Raw genomic sequence first — 14,534 nt, forward strand, 5'->3', positions numbered from 1 at the left:
ACTCTCCCATTTACGAGAGTCTCCCAGATATTTACCATTCTTGGTGTGCCATCTTATAGTTTAGTATCTTTTCATTTTGTCAAAGACAGGATTCATGAGTGGGTGATAGTTTGCCATCTTGTCCAGAAACAAGCATACCTTTTGAAACTTCATTTTGACTTTTGTTTGTAAGATGAATAGAGTATTTAAAAGTTACCATTATATTAAATCCACAGTGGCCATATTAATGTATCAAGTGTCTTGCACTTCATCCTGTTATAATTTATAAGCTACAATGTCTTGTCTCTTCCATTTCCTTCCTGAAGCCATTGCCATAATTTAGACTTATGTTCCTTCGTATGGATTATAGCAGAAAACTCCACATTTCACTCTCCTTCTAACATATATTTCCTCAAATCATATTTCCTATCATTACCACATTAATTTTCTTAAAAAAAATTTTGACCGCATGGCTCACATCCATCCAACCTTCCTTCTAAGCCTCTTCCATAGTAAAGCAGATCTGAGTGTTATAGGAACAAACCATTATAGGTTTCCATGTCCTCAAATCTGCTCACTATGCTAGCAACCAGTAATGGCCTTGTCAAATCCCAGCACCTTTCAAAAGCTGTCTCTGTTGTTACTCAATTCCTTCTCCGTGTTTCAAGAGTATTAATTTATAACTTGCATAGCAATTCTCATAAAAGTTGTGTTTTAAACTAGGCAAGTTAAGATGGCCATTAGGGATAGGAACTCTCTTATTTTTTTTTTATTTTGGTTATTTATTTATTTATTTATTTTACTATTTTTTTCCAACTTTATTGGGATACAATTGACATCTAACATTGTGTGAAGCTTAAGGCATATAATGTCGTGATTTGTTACACATACATATCTTGAGAAATGATCACTACAAAGGAACTCTCTTATTTGGGAGGAGTTTTAAAATTTATGAATATGAATGTTCTAAATGAAACAATATCACATTCCTTTATTAGAATTTTTCATCATTATTTCTATCAGGTTATGGTTAATTACTAGTTAAATTTAAAGATTAAATATAAGCAACAATAATAACTTTATGGAAATTAGTTATTAGGGAGTCATCCAGGTCCTAATATTTCCCCATTAAACAGCTAGGGGACATTAGCTGAATCACTTCTGAACTTTTTATTAGTTTTTTTGTGTGTATAAAAAGAACATGAACCTCTTCTCTGCGTTCATGTATTCATTTACTCATCCATTCAGTCATTCATCAGGTATCTGTTGCTGTTCCTTTATGTCATAAGTGCTACGAGTTATTAAGGGTTGTTAATAATGCTCAAAAAATACAGGTATTACAATGTTTTGAGAAGCCCAGGTGAAGGAATGCGAGGTTACATGATGAGTAAGAAATTCTCTAGATTAAAAAAAGTTGTGGTATTGCAGAGAGATGGAAGAGTTGCCATGTTTGTTACTCTAACCTGCCAGGGATGAAGGGTGCTTAGACAGAGTTGCGAGCGATATAATCAGAACTCTTCAGCAGGACCTGGCTGGAGAGCTTATACTTTATCCTCTAGGAATTGTGGCAGCGGGAACATAGGTAAGAGAAGCGTCCAAGACATTTCACAGATAGCATCAATCATCACAAGACTCTTGTGTGGATCTAATAAAAAGTAGGTGTGAACATGGTTTGGAAAACATGAACCCTTCATCGATTAAACATTTTTTTGTTCGCAGATCTGTAAAGATTTGTAGATTTTTAAAAGCTTAGTATAGGGGCACTGGGGTGGCTCAGTCAGTTAATGGTACAACTCTTGATTTCAGTTCAGGTCATGATATCAGGGTCATAAAATCAAGTCTCACATCCCACACCCAGCATGGAGCCTGCTTGAGATTCTCTTTCTCTTTCCCTCTGCTTCTCCCCACCCTTACATACATACATGCATAAATGCTTAGTATAACAAGCCCTAGTAGTATTGATAACATGGCCATATTTAAGATCTTTTATTAATTTAGGCTTTCATGTTTGAGGCTGATTCTCTAGACTTTTAGTGATGATATTAGTGATTATTTCAGGAAAATATACATATATTGTATACATATATAATATATATATAAAGGTGTAACTATAAATTTTAGCATTACTTTGTTAATCCATAGTTTATGTTACATCGTTTTTTAAATAGTTCAGATGCATAATTAAGTAACATCTCTTATTTTTGTGACATTTTTCCTGGGGTTTTCTATTGAAAAATAGTAATTTGAAAACTAGTAATTTGACAAGCAAAATACTGAAAAGTATAACAGATAAAAACCTAATCTTATTTAATATTCTGCATGTTTGCATTTAAAAGGTCAGTTCATGCTTTAAATTTTTTATTACACACCAGTTACCACTCATCACTTTTTAATACCTGGTTGATGGTGATAATTGATGAGAATTACTGATATTCTAACCAATTTACATATCCTTTATAGGGCATGAAAACTCCCATTAATTCTCACTGAAATTACTCATATGATAAGAGGTACATATAAAACCATCTCTTCTAGGCCGATAGAGTTGTTGGGGGAAAAATAGGTGATGGATTTTTTTCTGAACAGTAACCTGTTGATCCATTAACTATTATTTCTTTGCTCAGACTGGTAAGTAGATTGTATAGATAGCCTAATTTTAAAGAATGAATTGCAATTAAATAAAATTAAAATGGAGAGTGCTAGAATAAACAATAGGACTAGTACTTCCATTCTTAAACTAAAAATATCTTTTACGTTATCTCTTCTCAGATTGTTGCTCGGTTTTCCTCCTTTTTAATTAAGGTGAAATCATATAAAATATGATTACTATGTCCTGGTTTTAGAAAATTTAAGGTAGGGAACATATCTGTAATATACACCTTTGTTGAATAAACACTTCTCAATTGTTCTTAGAGCTGTTTCATTTTTTTTTTTTGTTTTTGTTTTCTGAAACATCTAAAACTCATCACATTTAACCCCTTGTCTCAGTCTTAGGTGAAAGATTTCCCTTGGAATTTAGTCCCTAGTAAAGCTTTATGCACCACCGCTCTCTCCCCACCCCTCTGACTGGTTTGCTTCCTTTCCATCACACCAAGGATGTAATTTATAGTAACTTACATTCTGCCTGTGGCATGCCTGTTGGCAAAGTAGAAAAACACCCAAGGTATTTCAGCAGATGATTTAATACAGAGAATTGGTTATACAGATGTTGCAGGGCCAAGAAAAACTCCAACAGGAAGAATTGGGAACAGATAGGTGCAGGAAAAGAGGACCTTCTATCAAGCCAGAGAACAAAGGGGGGAGAGGCTGAGGTGGTCAGTACCTGGAGCACCCTGGAGAGCACCCGCCTTGGAGCTGGGAGCCCGGAGTGGGACTCAGACTCAGTGGGACTTGACCCAGGAGAGCCAGGCTCGGACCCAGGAGAGCACTTCCTCCTGGGGGTGGAGGTCCCTCTGCAGAGCCCCCACAGCCCCTGCTGCTGGGAGCATCCCCAGGAGAAGCCAAGCCAGCAGGGAGGACTGAGCCCCTCTAGAAGTTCCAGGTGGCATGACCTCCCAAGAGGTCAGCTGGCTGAGGAGCTGTCTATCCATTTGCAGAGTCAGCCTCAGCATCTCAAGAGCTACACAGAGAGAAGAGAAAAGTGGGTTGATGTAGCTGAACTAGGGTATCTCCTCTGCAGGAACAGGGTATGGTTTCTTTTGCTCTTCCTTCTGTTTCTGCTCCTTGGTTTGGAGGTTTGCTTCAGTCATTCCCTCTCCTCTCATTCCTTGTTCAGCACTGAAGGCTGGATTGCTGTTTTAACTGTATCCCTCAAATTCTTCTTTTGTGTTTTCAGTATTGCACAGTTTTAAATATTTTCTACATTCCATTATGAGTTCATCTTCTGTTAAGCTATTTTATTCACAGTTGCTTTCCTGGATACCTTTTAGTTGTAGATTTCTGCTATAACTGTACTCTATTATTAGCTTCAGGGATAGAGTTCAGTGATGCACCCAGTGCTCCTCTCATCACATGCCTTCCTCCATGCCCATACCCCAGTGACTCCCTCACCCACCCCTCCAGCGACTCTTAACTCCTTGATAGGTTGAACCTTCATTATTGTAATTTTCTTTAGCTCTTAAAGTGTTTTTCTTCTGATACTAGTAAGTCTGTATGAGCTTTCTGTTACAATTGACTAGATGTATCTTATTTCCCACTTTTGCTCTCAGCTTTGAATCTGTTTTTATGTGGGTATCTTGTAAGGAGCCTACAGGTGGCTTCTGTTTATTTTTTTTTTATTTTTATTTATTTATTTATTTTTGGTGGCTTCTGTTTAATCTTTTGGTGGATCCTTCAGTCTGTTTACACTAATTTGGATTACTTTATACTGTTATGTTTTGCATTTTTCCTACCTTTTTTTTTTTTCATGCCTTTATCTTCCTTTGGACTAATAGTTTTCTCTGATATTTTCACAGTTTACAAATCATGTATGATTTCTTGTTTTCCCGTGATATTTCATTGTCTCCACTTACCTTATTGAAGTTAACATAAATCTATTTATTTACGTGGAAGAGAATCCAAGAAGCTTAGGACATGATGCATGGCCCCCACCTTTCAGCCTTGGGGTGGTTTTCCCTTCATGCTGGTTGGGTCTTCCCCCACATCCACTGTCTTATTCCTTTTGGCATCTCAGGTATGAGCATTTACTGCCCCTTCCCTTCTGCCTGAAGTGCAGAGAAAGTCCTCCGTTGGTAAGTTGAGTTCTTATTTCTCTGAAAATGCCTTTCACATATCCTCTGTTGTTTACATGTATATTTTCCTGTGTTAACAGTTACTCTCTCTCATTATATTGAAGGTAGATTGAGATCATTCTACTCTCCTTTCTCTACTTGCTGCTGACAAGTCCCTCTTTGCTCCTTTGACTTCTCTTTACTTTCTTACTTCTTTTAAGATCTCTTTGTCTTCATTTTCTGCAGTTTTACTAAGACTCGGTGTGGCTTTGTTTTCTTTATGTCTTTAATTCATTCATTTTTAGGTCTTGCTTAAGACTTGATGCCTTCTTTGAACTTTGATTGCTGTTGCTCACCAGCAGGGCAGAGTCAGTGGAACCCTCTGCTTTAAGCTTCCTCTCTTCTGAAACTGATTAGGTACAGACCTGCCTCTGGTCTTTACTTATCCTGTTTCCTACTTCTCTTACTTCCCACTTCCCTTTGTCTCTGTGCTGTATTCTCAATAAACTCCATACATCTGCCTTCCAGTTCACTCTCTATTCAGCTAAATCTAATCTAGTATTGGAGTGTTACTTTTTAATTATATATTTTTTAATTTTTAAAAGTTTTGTTTCTGATGAATGGATAAAGAAGATGTGGTATATGTATACAATGGAATATTAATTACTAAGCCATTAGAAATGACAAATACCCACCATTTGCTTTGACGTGGATGGAACTGGAGGGTATTATGCTGATTGAAATAAGTCAATCAGAGAAGGACAAACATTATATGGTCTCATTCATTTGGGGAATATAAAAAATAGTGAAAGGGAATAAAGGGGAAAAGAGAAAAAATGAGTGGGAAATATCAGAAAGGGAGACAGACAATGAGAGACTCCTAACTCTGGGAAACGAACTAGGGGTGGTGGAAGGGGAGGTGGGCAGGGGGTGGGGGTGACTGGGTGATGGGCACTGAGGGGGGCACTTGATGGGATGAGCACTGGGTATTATGCTATATGTTGGCAAATTGAACTCCAATTAAAAAATATGTAAAAAACATTTTTAAAAATTAAAGTGAAAAAAATTAAAAATAAAAAAAGTTTTGTTTCTTTGCCAAATCTGCTTAAGATTGTTTATCAGTTCTAGAAACATTTACCGTAATTGTTCCGTTTTGTGTGTGATATTCCAATATCTGAAGTCTTTGTAGATTTGATTCTTTTCTATGTTGTGTATGATAACTTGATAGCATGCCTACTCACTTATACAGTAGTTTGGGTTTTTTCTTTGTTTCGTTTTTGTTTTTGTTTTTGTTTTAAGCTATGAGTTGCTAATTATTTTGGTAACTTCACCTAAAAGAATTATTTGTAGCCTACAATAAAAATTTTTCTGCCATTCAATTTAGAATGTAGGATTGGTTTGGGTTTGGGTCAGGGTCAGGATCATGGCGCTTCAAATACTCTGAGATACCCTGGTCTAGAATAATATAAATTATCTTCTTGAAGTTCATTAGAACTTCCAAAGTAGTACATACAAACTAACATTAAAGTTCCAATTGTGATGATTATTTTTGAGAAGAGGGTCCTACGCCCACACTCCCTACTCCAGTTATACCAAATTTTAATGTCCGAGATTTCCCTACTTGTCCTTGGGACCAAAGTGAAGGTTTATTTCTATTTCACTCTTCTTTTTTTTTTTTCTATTTCCCTCTTCTACTGAGAGTGTTACCTTTCGGGATTTCATTTCCATGGGCTCTCTAACCTCTCCACCTTGAGCAGATTCTGGACTTGCTTGATCTCTGATCTCACAACCCCATATTTACAATGCAGAAGCTCAGGTTTTCTGGAATCAGTGAAATTCGTGGCCTGCTTGCATTTTCTCACTCTTAGTGTGGAAAAATAAAAAACCTTTTTGGATTTCTCAGTGTTACCATAAAAAGCCCCAGTCTTGTGTGACTCTTCACACACCATGAAAATTACATTTTAGCCATTTGTCTAGTTAATTGCTCTGATCAGAAAGGATAATAAAACTATATTTTTCCTTGAGAAGGCCAGAGGGTAGACCCTGACTAAGTTCCTAAGGCCCAAGGTACTGGAGAGACCAGAGCATCATCTCCCTGAATTTTTACAAGTCAAGAGGAGTAAAGCAAACTTGGAGTCACCTTTTAGATATCGTGGCTTCTGGAGAGATTTTATTTACACACCACAATGTTAGAATTCAAGCCCGTTACATTTCCTAGAACATGAAGGCTGCCTCCTTCATCTTTATAAGGAGAGCATTATCACCTCTCCCCACCCTGTACACCTTGCCCACAGGGCATCTGGCTGTTTGTACAGGATAATTGCTCTGGCTCTCAGCTGACCACCCTAAAGGTCAGGCCTTGGGCAGGGGGTAAGGGTAGTATCAACACAGCTATTATATACTGTGAAGTAATTAATAAATAATTATCTCTACTCCAGAATACTTAAGTCTACATTCATCATGAAATTAATAAAGATAAAATGGAATACTCAGCACTTAATTGTTTGAATAATTCTTTGTTCTCCTCTCAAGGTTGCATATGGGTGTATTTAAGAATATGCTTGGCATTTCAGCAGTGTCTTTGCTAAGAACAGAAGCTGGGATTCTCTATTTCTTACTTTGGGCAGTTGTAAAGTAAGTTGCATGTGTCCTTCCAGTGATGGTTTCCTCATGTTTTCAATGTGTGACGCAGAGTTGGGATGGTTTCTTCTCATTGCATCGCCACTGGAACCTGAGTGTCCCTTCAGCCTCACTGTCATGAACCAGCTCACTCGCTCACCAGAATATTGGGCTCTTGTCAGACTTGAAACCGCAGGTGTGCACACAAGCACTCTGTGAGTCACTGTACACATAGCATGCCACTTTCAGGAGCGCATTGAAGAAAAGCTATTTGTTCATCATGGGTACATTTAAACAAAAATTTCAAATTCACTGCATTTGTTATCATTCATGATCCACTCTTCTCTGTTTTCTCTATTGCTGAAACTATTAACATATAACAGAATAGCTTTGTATGGAAACGTACGGGGTGCCTGGCACATTGTCCCTACTCGAGACTTAGTCATTCTGTCCCATTACGTCTCCCAGTGTGAGACTGCTGTGACCGCCTCCCTTGAGAGCTCCCCTCCAGCCACATCGTGGAGTACAGAGCCTATGAAAGATACTTTCCCGGAAGTAAAAGCAATGGTTTTATTAATATGCCATTTTATGCTACATCCCCAACTTTGAGGGGAAATGGCTGTTAGAGAACAAAGGGATAGAATCTACAGAGCTGAAGGTGCTCCTTCCAATGACATCTGCCGAGACTTCTCCCTGGGGAGACTGCTGGGTCTGCTGTTTGTTAATATTCTAGTATTCTACATAAAAGCCATGAAATTGTTGAGGCATGTAAATATTTAAAACAAAAGCTCCTTCTTTATTGGCACTCCCTAGCTTCCTCTCAGTTTTCTTTTCAGAAGATACAATAGTTTGCATCAGCTTCAGCACAGCAGTTCAAAATACTACTTTCACCCTCTTCAGTCTTGGCTTTGCTTGCTCTACTTATCACCAGCAGTTCTGCCTTCGTTCTAGTTCTTCCACACGTGTGGTTTAAACAGTTTATTGGGTAATCAGTGCACACTTAGCCCAGTTGAGCTCTGCTTGCTCAGTTCATACACATTCAGTTGTACCTAAACTAAATGAAATGAGCATGAAAACATGACTGCTTTGGTATCCTTTGATCCATTTGGTAATTTGGCATGATCCTGGAAATAGCCATTACCAAGTTTAGGTTAAGCTCTGTTTGTTACTAATAACTGGCTTTAGGTACAATAAAATAAAATGACAAAGCAGCCAGGTGTCCTGGGAAATGGGATGCCAGGAATTCTTTTTATTTTTAATTTAAATTAAATTAGCCAACATACAGTACATCATAGTATCAGATGTTGTGTGCAATCATTCATCAGTTGTGTATTACACCCAGTGCTCATGACATCATATGCCTTCTTCATGCCCATCTCCTGGTGACCCCATCCTCCAACCCCCTTCCTTCCTGCAACTGTCAGTTTGTTTTCTATGATTAAGTATCTCTCATGGTTTGTCTCCTTCTCTTATTTATCTTGTTTATTTTTCCTTCCCTTCCCCTATGTTCCTCTGTTTTGTCTCTTAAATTCCACATGAATAAAATCATATAATTTCTTTCTCTGATTGACCTGTTTCACTCAGCATAATACCTTCCAGTACCACCCACATCAATGTAAGTAGTAAGTATTCATCCTTTCTGATGGCTGAGTAATATTCCATTGTATATATACACTACATCTTCTTTATCCATTTATCTGTCCATGGACATCATGGCTCCTTCCACAGTTTGGCTACTGTGGACATTGCTACTGGGGGACAGGTGCCCCTTTGTTTGGCTACTGTGGACATTGAACACTGGGGCACAGGTGCCCCTTTGTTTCATTACATCTGTATCTTTGGGATAAATACCTAGTGGTGCAATTGCTGGGTTGTGGGATACCAAGAATTTTATAGATTGTTCTCCCCTTTGAACTTACTAAATGGATAGTACTATTGCCTTTTTTGTTGCTTTCTTCTTCTCTCATCAGAAATCCACTTCTGGAGAGACATAATTTAATGCAGATATGTCAAACTTTTCACCATTCTGATTAGGAATACATCTATCTATCATCTATCTATGGTAGAATGTAACATATATAAACTATAAAAGAGCTATCTCACCCATCATCACAGAATGGCTACACCTATTCTCCACCTCAGGATCTCTTAGGTTCAAGTCTGGTGAAAACAGTTGCCTCTTTATCAGAAGACCCATCAGAATTCTCACTGGCTTGGGTTCTGTCTGGTTGGTGGTGTGCCTGTCCCTGAACCAGTCACTGTGCTTGGGAGAATGGAGTGCTCATATTAGTGAAGCTTTAAGTCACATACTAGTTTCTCCAACGGAGTTGAGTAAACTCTTATAGAACCATATGGACTAAGACTTAGGAGAGGCTGTTTCTGCCCCAAAGAGATAGTAAGAAATGATTATCTAAAGAAGAATGAAGAGTTCCTGGAGGGCAAAAGTAAAATTTCTACCCCATGGAAATGAAGATACTACCCCGTTTTCTGTAATCCATATAGAACACCTACCTTTCTTTCTGTTTCTCGTTTCCTTTTTTGTTTTTTAAAATGATTGTATGTTGAGTCTTTTTTTATAATAAATTTATTTTTTATTGGTGTTCAATTTGCCAACATACAGAATAACACCCAGTGCTCATCCCGTCAAGTGCCCCCCTCAGCGCCCGTCACCCACTCAACCCCACCCCCCTCCTCCCCTTCTACCACCCCTAGTTCGTTTCCCAGAGTTAGGAGTCTTTATGTTCTGTCTCCCTTTCTGATATTTCCCACACACTTCTTCTCCCTTCCCTTATATTCCCTTCACTAACACCTACCTTTCTTTCTGTTTCTCGTTTCCTTTTTTGTTTTTTAAAATGATTGTATGTTGAGTCTTTTAATATCTTCCTTATCACAGAAAAAACATCTTGAACCAAGACATGATCATATGACCAGGAGGGGAAAATCCTTTGGTTGTTGATCACTGTTTTATAAGCCATGTGCAAATATACACAGAGACCATAATCTTATTAATTTCATTGCATTGCAGATCTGGAAAGGACCAGTACATGAATCTCTGTAACACATTGAATAATGACAGTGTCCCTGAGAGCTTGGCCAGCCTGAGGGACACATGTGACCTGCCCTCATTTTCTAGAAATAGTTTTATTGAAACCCAGCTGCATGGCCTATTTGTAGACTGTCTGCATCCAATTCTGTGCTACAGCAGTGTGGTTGAGTAATTGTGACACAGCCTGGCATATTTCCTTTCTGGATCTTTACGGAAAAGCTTGCAACTCTGGCCTAATCAATGCTAGAATTTCAGAATTTCTTCTCATGACAAAAATTCTCTCAGAAAAAACATTTTCTGAAATCTCTATTAAAAACAAAACAACACTTCTATATGTCATCTGTCTTACTTAAGTCTGAAACAGTATCCCACTTGAAAATAATTTCAGTTAAAACACAGAAATCCTGGATTCACACCTACATTATACCAAATTAGGGTAGTTTTTTGTGATCAAAAGATACTCCTTGCTTAATAATATCCATAACCTTTTCCCCCAGCAGTTCCATAATCACTTAATGATTTTCTCTGAATACACTTAGCTTTTTAATGACAAGATGAACTTTAAAATGTCAAAGCCATCCTTCAAAGGAACACAATTTACTCATTTGTATTTAGTCATTAGAAAAGGCTTTTCTTGTATTAATCATCTGACTAAAGATAAAACTATATAATCCCTTGCTAGTTTCACCAAAAATCATGCTGCATGTTATTCATGGTGATTTTTAGCTTACATATGTATATATAATTTTAAAATGTTATTCAAGTTTTTTGTCTTAAGATTATAACTAACATTGCTGTTGCTATAAATTTTTTTCATTTTTAGGTTGTGTACAATAGCTGCATTTATTTTTATAATTAGTTACTTGACATGAATATTTATGAGGTGTTTGTGAAGACCTTGAGGAAGTGGACTATGACTATAGTATATAATCTATACTACAGTATACTTTGCTATTTCCTACAATGTTATACTTTTTCCACTGAATAATTTACCACAGCTGATGTAGTACATTTTGCTTTCTTTTTTTCCTTCACAATGCTTTTTCATCTTTTATTAATCACTTTTAAGACTGTACTATATATTTTTTTCTGTGCTTTTGTTCTTATTGCTGAACATACAGCATTTTATGTGATAAGTCTCCAGAGCAGGACCGTGTGTTGGGAATATGATGTGAAACCAGATGGGAGCCATAGATATCATCTTAAATGTTCTAGCAGCCACATTTAAATAAGTGGATACAAGTGAAATTCACTTTAATAATATATTTTATGTCACCTGATATATCCAAAACATAAGCATTTCAACATGCAATCAATGTAAAGCATTATTAATGTGATATTTTACATTCTTTTCTCATTGTCTGAAATTCACTTTACATTTTACACTGCACATCTCTAAACCATAGTCCCTACTTGACCTCTGTTTGAATTTTAAGTATTTTTGATGCTTTCCTAAGTCAACCTTTTAAAAAGTTTAGTACAGAGAACTGTTTTCTTAGATTATGGATCCAAGAGGAGTGGTAGAAAGTCTGTCACCCGAATGTGTCTCTTTTGTTAATGTAGCTGGTGACTTTCAGTGCTCGTTGACGACTCTGAAAATTCTTAGGGCCTCTACACAGGATGCTCCATACTCTGCGTGTGCTCTAGAAACAGGCAACAAAGCCTGGATAAGAGCACAACTGTTGACACATGGTTTATTGAGTAGTCCACTGTTGAGACCAACTGCTCAGAAAAAGGATTTCTTTCAAAGTATTACTGCTCCCTGACAACTCATCCAGTCACCCAAGGGCTCTACTGGAGATGACCAACCAGATTAGCATTGTTCTGTGGCAGCTAACACAACACCCATTCTGCAGCCCACGAATTGAAGAGTCATTCTGACTTTCAAGTAAGAAATTCATTTTGTACAACTATAGCTACCCTAGATAGTGGTTTCTTTGATGGATGTCGGCAAAGTAAATTGAAAGGATTCAACATTCTAGATGCCATTAAGAACGTTGTGATTCATGAGAATGAATCAAAATACCAACATGGTAGGAATTTGGGACGATGTTGATTCCAGACCGCATAGATTATTTTGAAGGAATTCAACATGTTAGGGGAGGAAGTTGCCACAGATAGGGTGGAAGCAGCAAAAGAACTAGAATCAGAAGTAAGTGGAGCCTGGGGACGGGGCCGATGGGCTGCAATCTCGTGATCAGATTTGAACGGATGAGGAGTTGCTTCTCATGGATGAGCAAAAGCAGTGGTCTCTTGGGATGGAATCTACAGGTGAAGGTGATGGGAGGATTGTTGATATCACATCTTAAGCCAATAAAAGTTACTTAATGGTGATATTTAATGGCAGTATCCATGCTAGGTCATCATGTTATTATTTATCATGCTAAACAGATGAACAAGACTGTGCTCTCATGGAATATATGAATGTGACAACCATTAAAGCAAAGAGAAAGGGTCCTTAACTAGGATTGTAAGTAGAGTATATAAAGAAAATTAGGATAACAGATAGTAGGTAGGAGAAAAGGACTTCCCATATTTATCTCTTGATTGTATTTTGACACTTCTATAATATTATTGAAGGTAAATTTTTTTCTCTTAAACCGTATAAGCTCTTTAGAAACAACTCCCATTCCTTGAATTCTTACTAATTTGGAAAATCCTAGAAATCCATGTGTCAGAATCTCTGTTAAAGTATAGATGTAGAAATATGCACTAAGATAGAATATTCAATGATCCTGAGTATAAGATCTATAGTATGCTTCCATTATTTACAGACAGGGAATTTTCAGGCTGAATTAAATAACTATTCACACTTTATTTTGAAGCCACGATTTCTTCTCTTTTCCTGCCTAGTGTAGCTGTTCTGCTCTCCTTGCATTGGCTTACAGACTGCCGTTCTTTCCACTTCTGCTGTAGTGACCACCACTTTCCAGTGTGGCTTCCCTCTCTCAGCCCCCACCCCCGTGCCACCCAGATGGGGGTCTCTTATTTACAGATGCAATAAGCTTGGCCACTCTGGAGCAGCAGTATTTCAAAATGGAGTGGGCAAGGAATTTTAATAACTTTGGAAATGTGTTTGTGTCAGTGATTGTGCTGCTTTTCAGTAAGTATGATATGACTTATTCTTCTAGAATTCCAACCTGATTCATCAGAAGGTGTCTCCTCCTAATGATCGACAAGGATCTCCAATATTGTCATTCATCATTCTGGAACAATTTAATGCCATTCGCTTAGTACAAAGTATTCACCAGTCTCTTGCTGCTCTCAGCAAAGTCATTAGAGGAACTACCTTACTGAGTTCCGAAGTCCAGAAGTTGGCCAGTGCTTTATTAAACCAAAAGGTAAGCTGAGATGAAATATATGTTTTTATTTCATTATCTTAAGTGACTCTTTTGCTGTATATACAGTTGTCAGGTCTAACAGTTAATAGTGACGGAAAACCCATGCTAAACTAGCTTTAGCCAGATAGGAATTCATTGGCTGATACAGTGGGAGGATCCAAGGGTAGCCAGCCTTAAGTCAGCTTAATGCAAGAACTTAAAATTTTCATTAGGACCTCAGCTCATGATGATATTTATCTACCTATCTAGTCACATTGTGTGTATGTGTGTGTGTGTGTGTGTGTGTGTGTGTGTGTGTATGCAGATTCCATGTTGATGTCACTTTGGGGCAGGTCCTCTGTAAATGGTGGTATCCTAGTGTTCTGAGTCATCCTCTGAGCTCTATGTCCAACAGAAAGAACACATTTTTCCTGGTAATTCAGGCAAAAATTTGAGGATTAGCTTTAATCCAAACTATTTGGCCTATGTTTGATGCCTAGTCCTTTAACCATTCTTTGGGCAGGATTTGCAAAGCATGAAAGCATGAAAGGGCTAGGGCTTCAGCCGAATGTCTATCCCAACAGTCAGAGATGGATTCAGCTCCATCTATAATGCCATGTACTCCAAGTAAGGAAAGGATGCTTACCTAGTGAAAAATCAAAGTACTTTTAGTAGAAGAAAAGGAAATCAATATGTCTCTTGCTGAATAATTAAACCATTTTAAATGTCAGTAAAATTCATGTGTTACAGATCTATTGGTAAAAACAAAGATACTGGGAGTATCTGACGTACATTTACTTTAGTTTTTGGAGACTGTAAACCTTACAGAACTTTACATCTGGAAAAAAATTCACTAGGGTT

The 14,534-nt window shown here is 37.6% G+C and overlaps 1 protein-coding gene across 8 annotated transcripts in view; it reads left to right on the forward strand.

The window, feature by feature from the left end:
* The window catches only part of DYNC2H1 (dynein cytoplasmic 2 heavy chain 1), a 341,068-nt gene that overhangs the window by 240,587 nt on the left and 85,947 nt on the right, over positions 1 to 14,534 (forward strand). For 7 of the 8 annotated variants that reach the window (XR_012028538.1, XM_072821767.1, XM_072821765.1 and 4 more), the window contains one exon: positions 13,485 to 13,694. The exons of the other annotated variant lie outside the window; for it this stretch is intronic. Coding sequence is in view for 6 of the 7 variants with exons in the window: in XM_072821767.1 (XP_072677868.1) it covers positions 13,485 to 13,694 (210 nt within the window). In the remaining variant the exon portion in view is untranslated. The remainder of the gene's footprint in view (positions 1 to 13,484; positions 13,695 to 14,534) is intronic. 8 annotated transcript variants of the gene reach the window in all.

The sequence above is a fragment of the Canis lupus genome, chromosome 3 (genome assembly GCF_048164855.1).
Source record: "Canis lupus baileyi chromosome 3, mCanLup2.hap1, whole genome shotgun sequence".
Taxonomy (NCBI): domain Eukaryota; kingdom Metazoa; phylum Chordata; class Mammalia; order Carnivora; family Canidae; genus Canis; species Canis lupus.